The 14,791-nt window shown below is 36.0% G+C and overlaps 1 protein-coding gene across 3 annotated transcripts in view; it reads left to right on the forward strand.

The window, feature by feature from the left end:
- setd3 (SET domain containing 3, actin histidine methyltransferase) overlaps positions 1-14,791 on the forward strand; it is an 86,874-nt gene that overhangs the window by 6,044 nt on the left and 66,039 nt on the right. For 2 of the 3 annotated variants that reach the window (XM_039741911.1, XM_039741912.1), the window contains exons 2-3: positions 7,686-7,795; positions 9,068-9,160. In XM_039741911.1, the coding sequence (XP_039597845.1) occupies positions 7,693-7,795; positions 9,068-9,160 (196 nt within the window). In that variant the 5' untranslated portion in view covers positions 7,686-7,692. The remainder of the gene's footprint in view (positions 1-7,685; positions 7,796-9,067; positions 9,161-14,791) is intronic. The other variant, XM_039741913.1, reaches the window with a different exon arrangement.

A 14,791-nucleotide genomic window follows, 5' to 3' on the forward strand; every position in this document is an offset into this window, starting at 1 on the left:
AAACACAGCAATCCATAGACATCCAGAAAATCTATTCCTCTTGTCATTTTGTCAGAGTTGCATATAAGTTTAAGGTGATGTGTATTTTATAAACTGCTCATGAATCGTAAGAATTTAGAAACTTTTGTTCTTGAGTATGGGAATTTTACAAATTGTTTGTAGAAACATCTACCTTTAGGCTCAATTAATGCACATTTTTAGAAATTAGTCTTTTTGTTTTGTTTCACTTTTTTTTTTTTTTTTTCCTTATTTTGTCTTCTTATACTGTACCTTCCTCCTGATAATGGCAACATGTTGAAACAATGTTTAACTGAAGTGAGTGTTTATCTGATAAAATCAATACACTAGGAATTTTTTCTTTTGCTTAGTTCTGGCCTACTTGTAGCATAAGATCTATGGTAGGGAGCCCTCATCATTCACTGTTGCAATAGACACTGGTTTTCATTCCCTCCACTTTCTCAATACTGAAGTTAAATAAAACTATTAGTAATTGATTGTTTGTAGGCTGCTGGTTAAGGAAAAAGAAGAATGTAGAATTGTAACAGGAAAGTTATCTAAATAAAGGCAGTTAAGAGGATAAACAGACTTGTGTAACTAGAAGATATGAAACCAGTAAGCCTGTTGAGAACTTAAATCCATACTAGTACAGTATTTTTCTTAGAAAAATGTAATTGAGTGCAGTAAGATTGTAATCCTTCCACCACCATGCTTGATTGATGGTATGATTTTTTTTTTTGTAGTGATACACTGTTTTTGGTTTTCTGCAAATGTCACATTGTGCTTAACATGATTAACAACCAGGCAATTCCACTTCAGGCCTGTTGTGAGTGGCGGAAATTGTTCCCAACATCTTGGTGTTTGCTCAGATTAAATGCTATAAATCTAAGGTCTGTTGCCAGGTTCTTTGTGGGAAAAGGTGCTTTCTCCTGGCTATGCTTTTGTAAGAGCCACATTTCTTTAGTTTTTTGAGATGGAGTTTTGCAATGTAACATTTGACTTGTTAAAATAGATCTATATCTCTATGGATGTGTTCTTTGCACTTTCTTGGTACATAATATGGTCTAATTATTGGATTATTCTGCTTGGAGATAACTAAATGCCATAGATGTTCTCAGTTTCTAAATAATATTTACCACCGCAGAATACATAACAAATTGTTTGGAAATAACCTTAAAGCTATTCTTAGACTGAGTAGCAGCAGTGCATGCAGAAAGAGTAAACCTCTGTGCTTCTCTGAGATCATAGCACATATATTTTCACCTTTGTCGTGGTTTTACTACAAACCTGAATAGTCCTGACTCTTTCTCCTTTGATACTGAAGTGGCAGCACTTCACTTATCGATTGAACTTAATTAACATCACTTGGCTCTTATACAGTTATCTTCCTTATTTATATTGAAGCCTTTGTACACATGGCTTTCGCATATTATAAGTAATATTAGAAATGTAACCATGAACGACATTTTAATTTATTTTATTAATAGGTGATTTATTTATAATATTATTATTATTATTTTATTGTTAGGAATAGATTATTGTGAGTTTTTTCTTGATATGTAATAGACGTTAAAACATGCTGTGTGTTTCTCTTCATATGACTGATATACTGTATACAGTTTATTAAAATGTTTAACGATCTTTAGGAGAAATTGTACAAACAAATATTAGGATAGCCTCCAAATAAATGACCTAACAAAAATATACTTAGACTTGTAAAAACACATTGAAAGATACACAAAACTGAAACTTCTGGTGATCCCATCAGCAGAGCTACAGTTGTGCTTGAAAGTTTGTGAACCCTTTAGAATTTTCTATATTTCTGCATAAATATGACCTAAAACATCAGATTTTCACACAAGTCCTAAAAGTAGATAAAGAGAGGCCAGTTAAACAAATGAGACAAAAATATTATACTTTGACAGGCACTATAAATTTACAACGGCCCTTACATACCTAATCAAAGGTGTGTTTTTATTGTATAATATTAAAAATAAGAGCAGCTCTCTACTCAAAACGGTAAACTTGAGAAGCTGCCAGCATCAAACCCAGAAGTTCTTGATTGGGAGTCAGGAGTTCTTAGCATTGCAGTATGTAAGCTGTCGCATCAACTACCTACCGTAACCTGCTTTCTTTTTTCTTTGGTTATATTCTTGAATAAAAGCGCACTTGTTTTGTTATACTTGCACTTTTGTGAAAGTGTTTATTTGATATTTGGACTTCAGGCTTCACATCTTATACACATGTTGTAAAGACGGTCCTTGTGTGTGTGGGGGAACTGTTAACATTTGAATCTGATGATTGTATATGGCATGGAACTGACCTCTCTGTACTATGCTGTCCTCTGCATCTCCTGGAGGTTAATAAGAAATACCAACAAGCAGCAACAAGATCACAACAAAAAACCAAACGCAGTCTCTAACTACAAGCGCATGAAGGTATGCAAATGAATATAATGTTGCGTTAGTGCAACGTTTTCCAAAATGTACAAAACGTCATAAAATTAATTATTCCAAATGTCATATATACTTAAGTCTCTCTTTTTTTGTCAATGCATCTTTGGCATCATGGATCAGAAGGTGCATACTAATTCAGTGTGAGCAGGAACACTCAAGAATAAAACTGAATAAAAAAAAATTGACATCCACAGTCATTCTTGGTCATGCACACCACTCGCATCCATGTCCACAGTTTTCCCAGTCCCAATCTCGTTTGCGCACAAGATCTGACGTGGTTTTCAAATTAAGAGGGGGTGTAACAAAACAAGTTTGTTTGTTATACCACATCTTTATCTGAATGCGGTGTCAGATTCAGGGGGGTGTATGGAAGCTTGAACATGAGTGAGAGAATAAAACTGAAGAAAGAAAAAAAAAAATGCTAACTTTAACTATAAATTTACAGACACAATCAAATGTATGCTTTTATTGTATGATATTAACTATAAGAGCAGCTCACTACTGAAAATGGTAAATTTGGGAAGTGGCTGATATCAAAACCGCAGCCTCTTGATTGGAAGGCAACAGTTCTTGGCATTGCACCACGCAAGCTATCCTATCAACTGCCTACCATAACCTGCTTTCTTTTTTCTTCAGTTAAATTCTTGAATAAAAGTGCACTTTGTTATACCTTTTGTGAAAGTGTTTGTTTCATATTTGTATTTCAGGCTTCACACCTTATACATTTCATGTCTACATTTTTTCAATTACTAAAACGTGAAAAACGTTTCTGTGTTAACTATGTTTTACATAGATTGTTGTTGACACGGAACACACATGAAATGTATGGATTCCAAATGATGATGTACTATTTTACCCTATAAAGCTCCAGCACTTCACTTGAAGATAAACACTGAGCACTAAGAAACTTATTTGGAAATGAACTGCAGTGGTGGGCGGGGGGATGGGATACCAGGCTGCTTGCTGCTTATCGACACATTTACAGAACAAAAGACTCTGACAGAGAGGTGAGAATGGATTTAAGGAGGGTCCGGATTTACGAGCTCTCGTAGGCTCTGGTAATTCTAGTGTTAAGTGTTACTCATACCCACTTCAGAGACACAGTCTCTCAAAGCAACTCTCAAAAGATCTGAAAACAAATATTGTTCAGTCTCATGGTTTAGGGGAAGGCTACAAAAAGCCATCTCAGAGGTTTAAACTGTCAGTTTCAACTGTAAGGAATGGAATCAGGAAATGGAGGGCCACAGGCACAGTTGCTGTTAAACACAGCAGGTCTGGCAAGCCAAGAAAAATACAGGAGCGGCATATGCAGAGGCAGGATTGTGAAAATGGTTACAGATCACCTCCAAAGACCTGCAAGAACATCTCACTGCAGATGGTGTATTTGTACATCGTTCAACAATTCAGTGCAATTTGCACAAAGAACATCTGTATAGCAGGGTGATGAGAAAGAAGCCCTTTCTGCACTCACGCCACAAACAGAGTCGCTTGTTGTATGCAAATGCTCATTTAGACAAGCCAGATTCATTTTGGAACAAAGTGCTTTGGACTGATGAGACAAAAATGGAGTTATTTGGTCATAACAAAAAGCATTTGCATGGTGGAAGAAGAACACCGCATTCCAAGAAAAACTCCTGCTGCCTATGGTCAAATTTGGTGGAGGTTCCATCATGCTGTGTGACTAGTTCAGGGACTGAGGCCCTTGTTAAAGTCCAGGGTCAGATGAATTCAACCCAATATCAACAAATTCTTCAGGATAATGTTCAAGCATCGGTCACAAACTTGAAGTTACTTAAACAGGGGTTTGATATTCCAACAAGACAATGACCCAAAACACAGTTCGAAATCTACAAAGGCATTCATGCAGAGGGAGAAGTAAAATGTTCTGGAATGGGAATCTTTAGGATGATTTGAAGCAGGCTGTCCATACTCGGCAGCCATCAAATTGAACTGAACTGGAGAGATTTTATATGGAAGAATGGTCAAAAATACCTCCATCCAGAATCCAGACACTCCTCAAAGGCTATAGGAGGTGTCTAGAGGCTCAAAGGAGCAAAAGGAGGCACAACTAAGTATTGATGTCATATATCTATTGGGGTGCCCAAATGTATGCACCTGTCTATAGTTTTGTTATGATGCATATTGCATATTTTCTGTTAATCCACTAAACTTAATGTCACTGCTGAAATCCTACTGTTTCCATAAAGCATGCCTTCTATTAAAAGGAAGTTGCTACTTTGAAAGCTCAGCCAATGATAAACAAAAATCTAAAGAATTAAGAGGGGTTCCCAAACTTTTTCATATGACTGTATGTGATTTCTAAAATCATTTGGCTCACCAGCAATGATTTAGGTGTGTCACACATGTAAAGCACAAAATAATTGAAAAGTTATTTATAGTACTTTGCAGAGATCTTTTTACACTTTAATATTAAAGTTTTTTTTTCTGTTGATCTGTCAAGGAAAAAAAAAAACAAATTAAATCCACTGTGATTCCCTGTTGGTTAGACATAAAATGTGAAAACTTTCACAGGGGTGAATACATTTTATAGGCACTCTAAGTAAGCACAGAAATGGACACCTGTTTGTAAGAAGAACACAAAATGACAAACGCACTATAAAAGAAGACAGTCTCTTTCTAAGGAAGAGCTTGTTCTTCTTTTAGAAGACAAAAATATTGTTTAGTAAGGCACACAGCAGCCTTTCCAGGAGGGAGAAAAGACACAAGTGCAATAAGATAGCGACCAAAAAGTTTCCGGCACGTTACAAACTAACTTTAATCTGTTTTCAGATATGATCTGGATAACCCAGAGGCAATTTGTTTTATATAATGTTATTTGTTTTCCGCAATTCTTAAACAAAATTATTAAAGTAATTTGTTTATTAAAAATTAATCCTATACTCCTTTGCAAATATATAATGAATAACTGAAGTAAAATGAAATTTAAAGTCTTCTAATTTGAAATAGACCAACAAACTAAAATGTTTATGTGAAACTGCACCAGTCTGGTAAACACCCTGTTTTCTAAGATCAAGAATTTTGACATTTTCACCCCCATTCCTTCTTCCTCATCCTCATTTGGCAGGGTCTGCAACATTGAACGCACAACATAACAGATTAGCACAGCTGTGGCGAAAATCTTATGCCACTAAGGCACAAAAACAATTACATTTTCTATGTAACCATATAACGTACTACCATGCTGTTGCTTTATTGATGTGCTGCTGTTCACCCTCAATCGTAGTATTACTTATACGTGTTAACAGGTATAAACTAAGGATATACCCTTTATCACACATTAGCCGTTTCACGTCTTCTAAGACGCTGCTGAATTAGCCCAGAGAAAGACATCATAAGTAGGCTACAGTGTCTGTAAATAGTCCGTAATGATTGCAAATCAATTGTACATTCAATGCAGATAACTTTTGGGCAGGGGTAACTAGTCTCCAAGTGGCTAGAAGTATCAGTGTTTCAGCTACAACCAAGTTATTTGACTTAAATGATTTGTTAATGCTAGATCTGTGAGTTGGTGGTCGGAAACACAGAAGTTAACTAGTTTTATTTTCAGTAGGTTTTCTTTATTGCAACTGTTCTATTTCCCATCAAGCTTAACTACCTCGACACCTTGTCCTTTTATTTATTTATTTGTTCTTCCTTCTGTCCTTAACTAATTCCAATACAGAAAATGTCTCTGTTAAATAAAGGTAGCTACATCTTAACAACATACAGGGTGGCCCACGAAAAAGTAGCCCGCCTCCCTGGCGAAAAAAGGCGCCCTTCCATAAAGAAAGAAAGAAAACATGAAATGCAAAAATCTCACTCACTCTTTATAGAAAGTGCTGAAAATGATGATCTTTTGCATCAATGCATTTTTGGGCGTGCCTTAACATGTTGTCATATACGCGACGCAACTCTGGGGCGCCAATGCTCCGAATTGCATTATGAATAATGTCTTTCAACTGGTGTAAAGTTCTCAGGTTATTAGCGTACACTTTTCCCTTCAAATTGCCCCACAGATAAAAGTCACAAGTGCTTAAGTCCGGCGATCTCGGCGCCACAATCCTTTGGTGACAATCCTGTCTTCTGTAAATGTCTCCCGAATTTGTGACAGTGACACGTGTGCAAAAATGACCCGCGTTTCCTTAATGGAACCCATGAGAACGTACGCCTCCACTATTGCGATTCTTTGTGGAATGGAATACATGTCACTCAGCTCGTACTCACACGTTTGCACTACGTCTACACAGCTTTCGTGATGAGGGTAGTCAATCGGCGCGCCACTCTGGCAGGAAGGCGGGCTACTTTTTCGTGGGCCGCCCTGTAGATTCTATAGTACTTTAAAAGAATGCTCCCCCCCAAAAATTATATTTTTAATATATTTTACTTATGCACTTTGTAGTGCTGGTTGGTAAAATATTTTAACTTCATGGTTTTTATGTAGAAGAGAAAAGAGAAAAGTTTGATATAATAGGACTCAATAGTAACTAATGCTGTACAATGTAAAATGATGTAAAAACATCCATGGAAAAAAGAAAACGATCTTATGTTTCTTGTTTTACATGATTAATGTGTCAGTTATTATTTAGTGATATGCTCAAAATGTGCAGTTTTTTTATATTGTTAAATATATACATTCAGAAAAATTGATGCACATAATGAACATTAAATGCATTCTGATAATGCTATGATTCTGAATTTAAGTTTATCGATAAATTACTGGTAGAGGTCCCTGATGCATCCTTTTGAAAATTTGTGAAGAGCTGTATTATTAATTTTTATTAATACAGTTTTCATAATAGAAATTGCTCTGTCTGGCAACCATTGCCTGTTGTTAAAGGTTGTGTAAAATGTAACCAATTTCAGAAGCGCTTGGTGATTAACATGGGTTTTGAAGCACGCATGTTACAAAGGATTTAAAGTGCTACTTTAGTTACGATGGGTTTTGGTAAACACTCGTAAAAAATAATGATCTTAAGATGTTTACATTGGAAGTACAGGGAAGCAGTCTAAACTGGATTAACTGCCTTTGAGAAGGTTAAATATTTGGAAATTTTATTCTTTTCTGTTGTATAATTTTGTAATTCTGTACATAAGATGTTCTAAAATGATAAGCAATTATGACTGACAATGAACTGCCCTTAATTTACATATTTTCAAAACTCTTCAATGATCACATTCGGCAGGCTTTGTTTACAGGTACAATGTTTATTTTGATCTAAAATTTTATTTTAGCAGAAACATGGGGAAGAAAAGCAGAGTGAAAACACAGAAATCTGGTAGTGGGTCCACCTCAGCAGGCACCCCCAAAGAGATGATGAATCTAATCTCTGAGCTTCTACAAAGTAAGATTTAGTTAATATAATCCTAAATTTTATTTTAATACACAGTGGTTCTGTTTTGCGCATAATTAACATTAGAAACCATTTTGGTATGTTTCCAATGTATCTGTAATTATCTATGTTTTTAGTGCTGCTGATGGATGAATTTGTGGATCCCAAATAAAGTTTGTTCTGTTTTGACAGCTTTAAAAATTAATGTCTATTAACAGTATGTTTTTCAAGTAAACTTTTTTTTTTTATTTAATTTATATGTAGTAAATTATTCAAATGCCTGGAATTGACTGCATAACAAATATTTTTACTTTTTTATCTACTTCCTTTTTTTCTTTTTCTTCTTTAGGTTCTGTTGTATAGTTTAAATGTTGTAAATCTTCATTTAGCTTGTGTCAAAATGTTACATTTCAGGACAGCAGATGTTAACAGAATTACCATATAAATTTTCCTTTCAAAAGTAGCTTTCATGTACTCATAGAGTATTTAGTCTATTCAAAGATGCAAACATTTAAAAAATGTCCAAATTCTCCATGTATGGATGAAGGAAGTTCATATTATGCTTGTTGTTTTTGTTCATTTGAGTATTCTGATTTGTCTGTGGCTGCTGGTGGATGTTTGTCTGCCTGAAGCTTCAATGCCTTAATGGTCAGTGAAGTTATTTATTTATTTTTTATAAGACAGTACTAGAATAGAATGTAAATTATGACTGGACTCCCTATGTTGCTTCTATATAAACGGTGCAATGCAGCTGTTGTTTCCTTGAAGTCTGAGGAAGATGCTACCTGCAGATTACTTAATCCCTTGATCTATTATGTACATCGCATGTTTTGAATGTCTGCTTATTTTTGCTGAATGCTCCTGCCAGTTTCAGTATTACAACTGTTAAATCTGTGTCCATGTAGAAGGAGAAAATTGAAAGCTAAACTTGGCAACACATTGTGGGTAGCTGAGAGAGTTACATTTAAGAGAAAAATTAGGAAGCACAGTTTGGAACAGTGGGGGGAAAAAAGTGTAATCGGTATGTGTCTGAAATTGGCTACAAACTCATCCTTTGAGAAATTAATAGCTGGGACTGGTTGTCTACTGACTAAACAAATAAATCAGTTATAGTTTAGACAACTACAGTAATTTTTCCTTGCAGTAGCATTACAATTTTAAATTTGTTGTATGATTTATTAAATATATTGATGGATTTATGCTTCTCTTTTATTTTCTTGACTATATAAAAGACAACCAAATAATTTGTCTTATTTTTATTTCCTTTATCCATCCTCTTTGCAGAATGCAGTAGTCCCAGCCCATCCCCAGGAAAGGAATGGGAAGAGTATGTGCAGATTCGTTCACTAGTTGAGAAAATTCGTAAAAAGCAAAAAGGTATTGCATTATAATTATTGTTATAACACTCTATAATATTGTTTTAAATTAGTATTTTGATATTGCTCTTCTAAAAATATAGCATGATAAATTCAGAAGTGTGATTTAGAAAATGCTTCATAAATATAAGCAAATAAAAATATTTGAAAATCTAAGGCACAGGTTTCATAATTTAAATTGTGGTGGCATACAGAGCCAAAATTATGAATTTGAAATAAAGCAATCATTATGTGATGGAAATATAGACTTTCAGCTTTAATTCAAGGGGGTTAACAAAAATATTTTATGAACCAATTAGAAAAGGCAGACATTTTTATAGATGGTACCCTTATATTTAGGGGTTTAAAAATATTTGCACAGACTAACATAATCATTTTTAATATTTGGTTGAAAATCCTTTAAAGTCAATAATTGCTTGAAGTCTGGAGCCCATGGCCATCTCCAAGTGCTGGGTTTCAACCCTAGTGATACTTTGCCAGGCCTTTACTGCAGCTGTCGTTAGTTGTTGCATGGTCATTGGACTTTCTGCCATCAGTTTTGTCTTCATCAAGAGAAATGCAAGTCCATTTTGTTTGAGGTCAGTTGATTGTCTGAACTTGTCTAGACAGAAAAATTGCTGTCCTTCTTAAACTGTTAATACAATATTTTTGGTAAACCCATTAAATTAAAGTGGAGTGGTGGCACTGAGCCTAAGGATCTGTGCCGGAATTTGGAAGGTTGTTGGTTCGAATACTGTAAATGCCATAAGTGACTCTGCTCTGTTGGACCCTTTAGGTCCTCCAATTTACAGGGAAAACTTGGGGTTTGGTGGCAGGATTGGCACTTCAGCCACCGTAAAAATCCTTGAACTGTTCCAGTGTGGTGCTGAGTTGTCACCTGCTGCACTCGGGTCCCAATCCATGTGGTTCATTGTATGGTGCATGCTTCCAACCTCCTCTTCCTTAAATTAAAGGTTGAAAGTCTATACTTTAATCACATAATGATGGCTTTATTTCAAATCTGTTGTGGTGGTGTACAGAGCCAGAATCATGAAAACTGTGTCGCTGTCCAAATACTTATGGATCTGACTGTAATTGTGCTACACTTTTTAGGTTTTAGCTTTTTAACCTTTTTGGTTTTTTTTTTGTTTGTTTGTTTTTTTTTTCCTTTTGTGAACCATATAAATGATACTTTTATCTTGTAACTTTGCAAAGCACCTTGTGATAATCTGCTTTAAGATAGCCTTATTAATATAAAATGATTGACTTAAATAGTAACATTTGAAAAGATAAATTGGGAAATCCATGATGGATACAAAGTTATAAGTTGAGCATCTTCAGCATTTTTTGTGTAACATGCTTGCTCCATGTCTTTTACTGTTTAAACCATTTTTATTAAAGGACTTTATCTCTCAAGCTACTTGATTAAACTGCAATAGGCAATTAAATTAAACAGTAGTGTATAAGTTTCTAGTACTACCAGTGCAGTAACATTAGTATTATATGTAAGGAAAAAGTGTTTTATATATTCTGTGATTATTTTTGTCTATTAAATAAAGTATCTTTTGTAATACTTCAAGGTTAATTTGTTTATATGCACTTACATTACATAAGATACACCGTACTGCAGAATAGTTTTTTGTTTTTTTTAAAACACACACACACACACACACACACAAATATTTATTTATTCATATTTATTTATATTTATATATTGTGATAGATGGGGGAGCTGTCGTCTCCTTGAACCCTCAGACCAGATGCCAGACACTAGATAAAAGTCCCAAATATTAATTTATTTGGACTATACTGTGCGCAAAGCACCCTGCACTCCACAATACTCCTAAATCAATACACAATAATAAATCAATACAATAATCCTCCTCTCCCAGACGCATTGTTCCCTTCCTCCCAACTCTGCTCAACGCTCTGGTGTTTCCCACAGTCTTTTATAGTCCTTGACCCAGAATTTCTTCTGATCCCTCAGTCCATGTGATTACCCAGCACTTCTGGGTCAGGTGAAAACTCTTCTTCTTTTTCAGCCCAGAAATACTTTATTTCTTCTGTCCTCGTGACAGGGAAGTACTTCTGGGCTATACGGAGAATACACATCCTTGAGCCTCCCTGCAGCGTCCTCTGGTATCCCCCATGGTATCCAGCAGGGCTGTGAAGGAAGACTCCAAGGTCCATGATGGCTTGCTGGAATTCTATTTCTATATATATATATATAATATAATATATAATATATATATACACACACGTGGACAAAATTGTTGGTACCCTTCAGTCAATGAAAGAAAAACTCAAAATGGTCACAGAAATAACTTTAATCTGACAAAAGTAATAATAAATAAAAATTCTATGAAATTTAACCAATGAAAGTCAGACATTGATTTTCAACCATGCTTCAACAGAATTATTTAAAAAATAAACTCATGAAACAGGCCTGGACAAAAATGATGGTACCCTAGAAAAGACTGAAAATAATGTGACCAAAGGGACATGTTAATCCAAGGTGTGTCCACTAATTAGCATCACAGGTGTCTACAATCTTGTAATCAGTCAGTGGACCTATATATAGGGCTCCAGGTAGTCACTGTGTTGTTTGGTGACATGGTGTGTACCACACTCAACATGGACCAGAGGCGAAGGAAAGAGTTGTCTCAGGAGATTAGAAAGAAAATTATAGACAAGCATGTCAAAGGTAAAGGCTATAAGACCATCTCAAGCAGCTTGATGTTCCTGTGACTACAGTTGCACATATTATTCAGAAATTTAAGATCCATGGGACTGTAGCCAACCTCCTGGACGTGGCGCAGGAGGAAAATTGATGACAAATCAAAGAGACGGATAATACGAATGGTAACAAAAGAGCCCAGAAAAACTTCTAAAGAGATCCAAGGTGAACTTCAAGCTCAAGGAACATCAGTGTCAGATCGCACCATCCGTCGTTGTTTGAGCCAAAGTGGACTTCATGGGAGACGACCAAGGAGGACACCATTGTTGAAAACAAATCATAAAAAAGCCAGACTGGAATTTGCCAAACTACATGTGGACAAGCCACAAAGATTCTGGGAGAATGTCCTATGGACAGATGAGACAAAAATTGAACTTTTTGCCAAGGCACATCAGCTCTATGTTCACAGACGGAAAAATGAAGCATATCAAGAAAAGAACACTGTCCCTTCTGTGAAACATGGAGGAGGCTCTGTTATGTTCTGGGGCTGCTTTGCTGCATCTGGCACAGGGTGTCTTGAATCTGTGCAGGGTACAATGAAATCTCAAGACTATCAAGGGATTCTAGAGAGAAATGTGCTGGCCAGTGTCAGAAAGCTTGGTCTCAGTCGCAGGTCATGGGTCTTGCAACAGGACAATGACCCAAAACACACAGCTAAAACACCCAAGAATGGCTAAGAGGAAAACATTGGACTATTCTAAAGTGGCCTTCTATGAGCCCTGACCTCAATCCTATTGAGCATCTTTGGAAAGAGCTGAAACATGCCGTCTGGAAAAGGCACCCTTCAAACCTGAGACAACTGGAGCAGTTTGCTCATGAGGAGTGGGCCAAAATACCTGCTGAGAAGTGCAGAAGTCTCATTGACAGTTACAGGAATCGTTTGATTGCAGTGATTGCCTCAAAAGGTTGTGCAACAAAATATTAAGTTAGGGTACCATCATTTTGTCCAGGCCTGTTTCATGAGTTTATTTTTTAAATAATTCTGTTGAAGCATGGTTGAAAATCAATGTCTGACTTTCATTGGTTAAATTTCATAGAATTTTTATTTATTATTACTTTTGTCAGATTAAAGTTATTTCTGTGACCATTTTGAGTTTTTCTTTCATTGACTGAAGGGTACCAACAATTTTGTCCACGTGTGTGTGTGTGTATGTATATATAAATATAATATATTATATATAATATTATATAATAAATCTATACTAATAAAAGGCAAAGCCCTCACTCACTCACTCACTCACTCACTCACTCACTGACTCATCACTAATTCTCCAACTTCCCGTGTGGGTGGAAGGCTGAAATTTGGCAGGTTGATTCCTTACAGCTTTCTTACAAAAGTTGGACAGGTTTTATATCGAAATTTACGTGTAATGGTCATAACTGGAAGCAGTTTTTCCATTTACTGTAATGGAGATGAGCTTCAACGCGTGGGGGAGTTTCGTGTGACATCATCACGCCTCTCACGTAATCACGCAGTACATAGAAAACCAGGAAGACCTCAAAAAAGCGCTCAAGAAAACATGCATTATATAATTGAGAAGGCAGCGAAACAATAAGAAGCGAGTTCTGCTACTTCGGAAACAAAGCACGATGTAAACCTACACTTTAAATTAAGTTCATAGACAGGCTGCGCTGGCGTTTGTAATTTAGTGCCTGCCCATATAAGGCCATCCGTCAGCGGCAATCCAATAGCAAACTGCCACGGGTAAATATTCACGGGTGAAGGACTGTGCTTATGGAGAGGAAGATGAGATGGTCAGGGTGGTGTTTGACACAAACTCAGCGAAACTGCCAGAGAAAGTTTTAAGTGCCAGGACTAAGGTAACATTAAATAAAGCTATGGACATAGCACGAGATGGCACCAGCACAGCTGGGAACCTTCGATGCAAGTACACCGAGTGGCTCACGTGAACTGATGCAGTGTACAGATAAAAGCAACAGTTCCAAAGAGCTGAACAAAACCGAATTACACAATTGAAAAGGCAGCAAAAATATGAAGCGTCTGATAAGCATATTCATAAATGCAGCTACTGTGGAAACAAAGCACACGGTGGAAAAAGTCAATGTCCCGCTAAAGGAAGACAGCGTAAAAAAAACACGTGCATGCAGTTTGTCACATCACAGATAAAAGGAAGACGAGCTGTTTATTGATGCAGTAAGGAACTAATCGATGAATGAAACCTCTTATCTTTACAACGATTGACAAACACGGAATGTAACTTGAACACATCGTACAAATACGAGCCTGATTGAAAGAAATAATGATAATCAAATCCTTGATGACAGCAACATTCAATAACACTCACAAAACAATTACTGTATATTGACAATCATGTTACGTTATTTTTAAAATGTTCCCTTTTCTTTTCATAACTTCTACTTCTCCACTACGATACGGTATATATATATATATATATATATATATATATATATATATATATATATATATATATATATATATATATAAATGTATATCTATATCCCGATCTACAATACATACTTTAGCATAGACAAACGGTGGCGCAATTGTAGAGTCTTCGCCTCTAACGCCGACATTCGAAGTTCGATTCGAGAGGGATGTACGGACTGTACGCGCTATCCGATTCATTTTACCTTCCCATCTCCTTGGTTTGGGACGTATGAAAAATATTAGGTTAACGCAGAATCATGTTACGTTATTTTTAAAATTTTCCCTTTCTTAGCACAAGCACAGTTGAGAAGCTTCGATGCATGTACTCCATAACGCGTTAAAAAATAACGCATTTAATCACACTTTCAATTCCAAGCAAACGGGAACTTTTGTCAATGCATGATTTCCTGGTACATCCATTACACTGATGCACACATCACAGCTACAAAAATGTTAGAGTCGGAATAAAGCGCGTTCCTACGACTGATCATTTCGACTACCCGCGA

The sequence above is a fragment of the Polypterus senegalus genome, chromosome 18 (assembly GCF_016835505.1).
Source record: "Polypterus senegalus isolate Bchr_013 chromosome 18, ASM1683550v1, whole genome shotgun sequence".
In the NCBI taxonomy this organism is placed as follows: Eukaryota; Metazoa; Chordata; class Cladistia; order Polypteriformes; family Polypteridae; genus Polypterus; species Polypterus senegalus.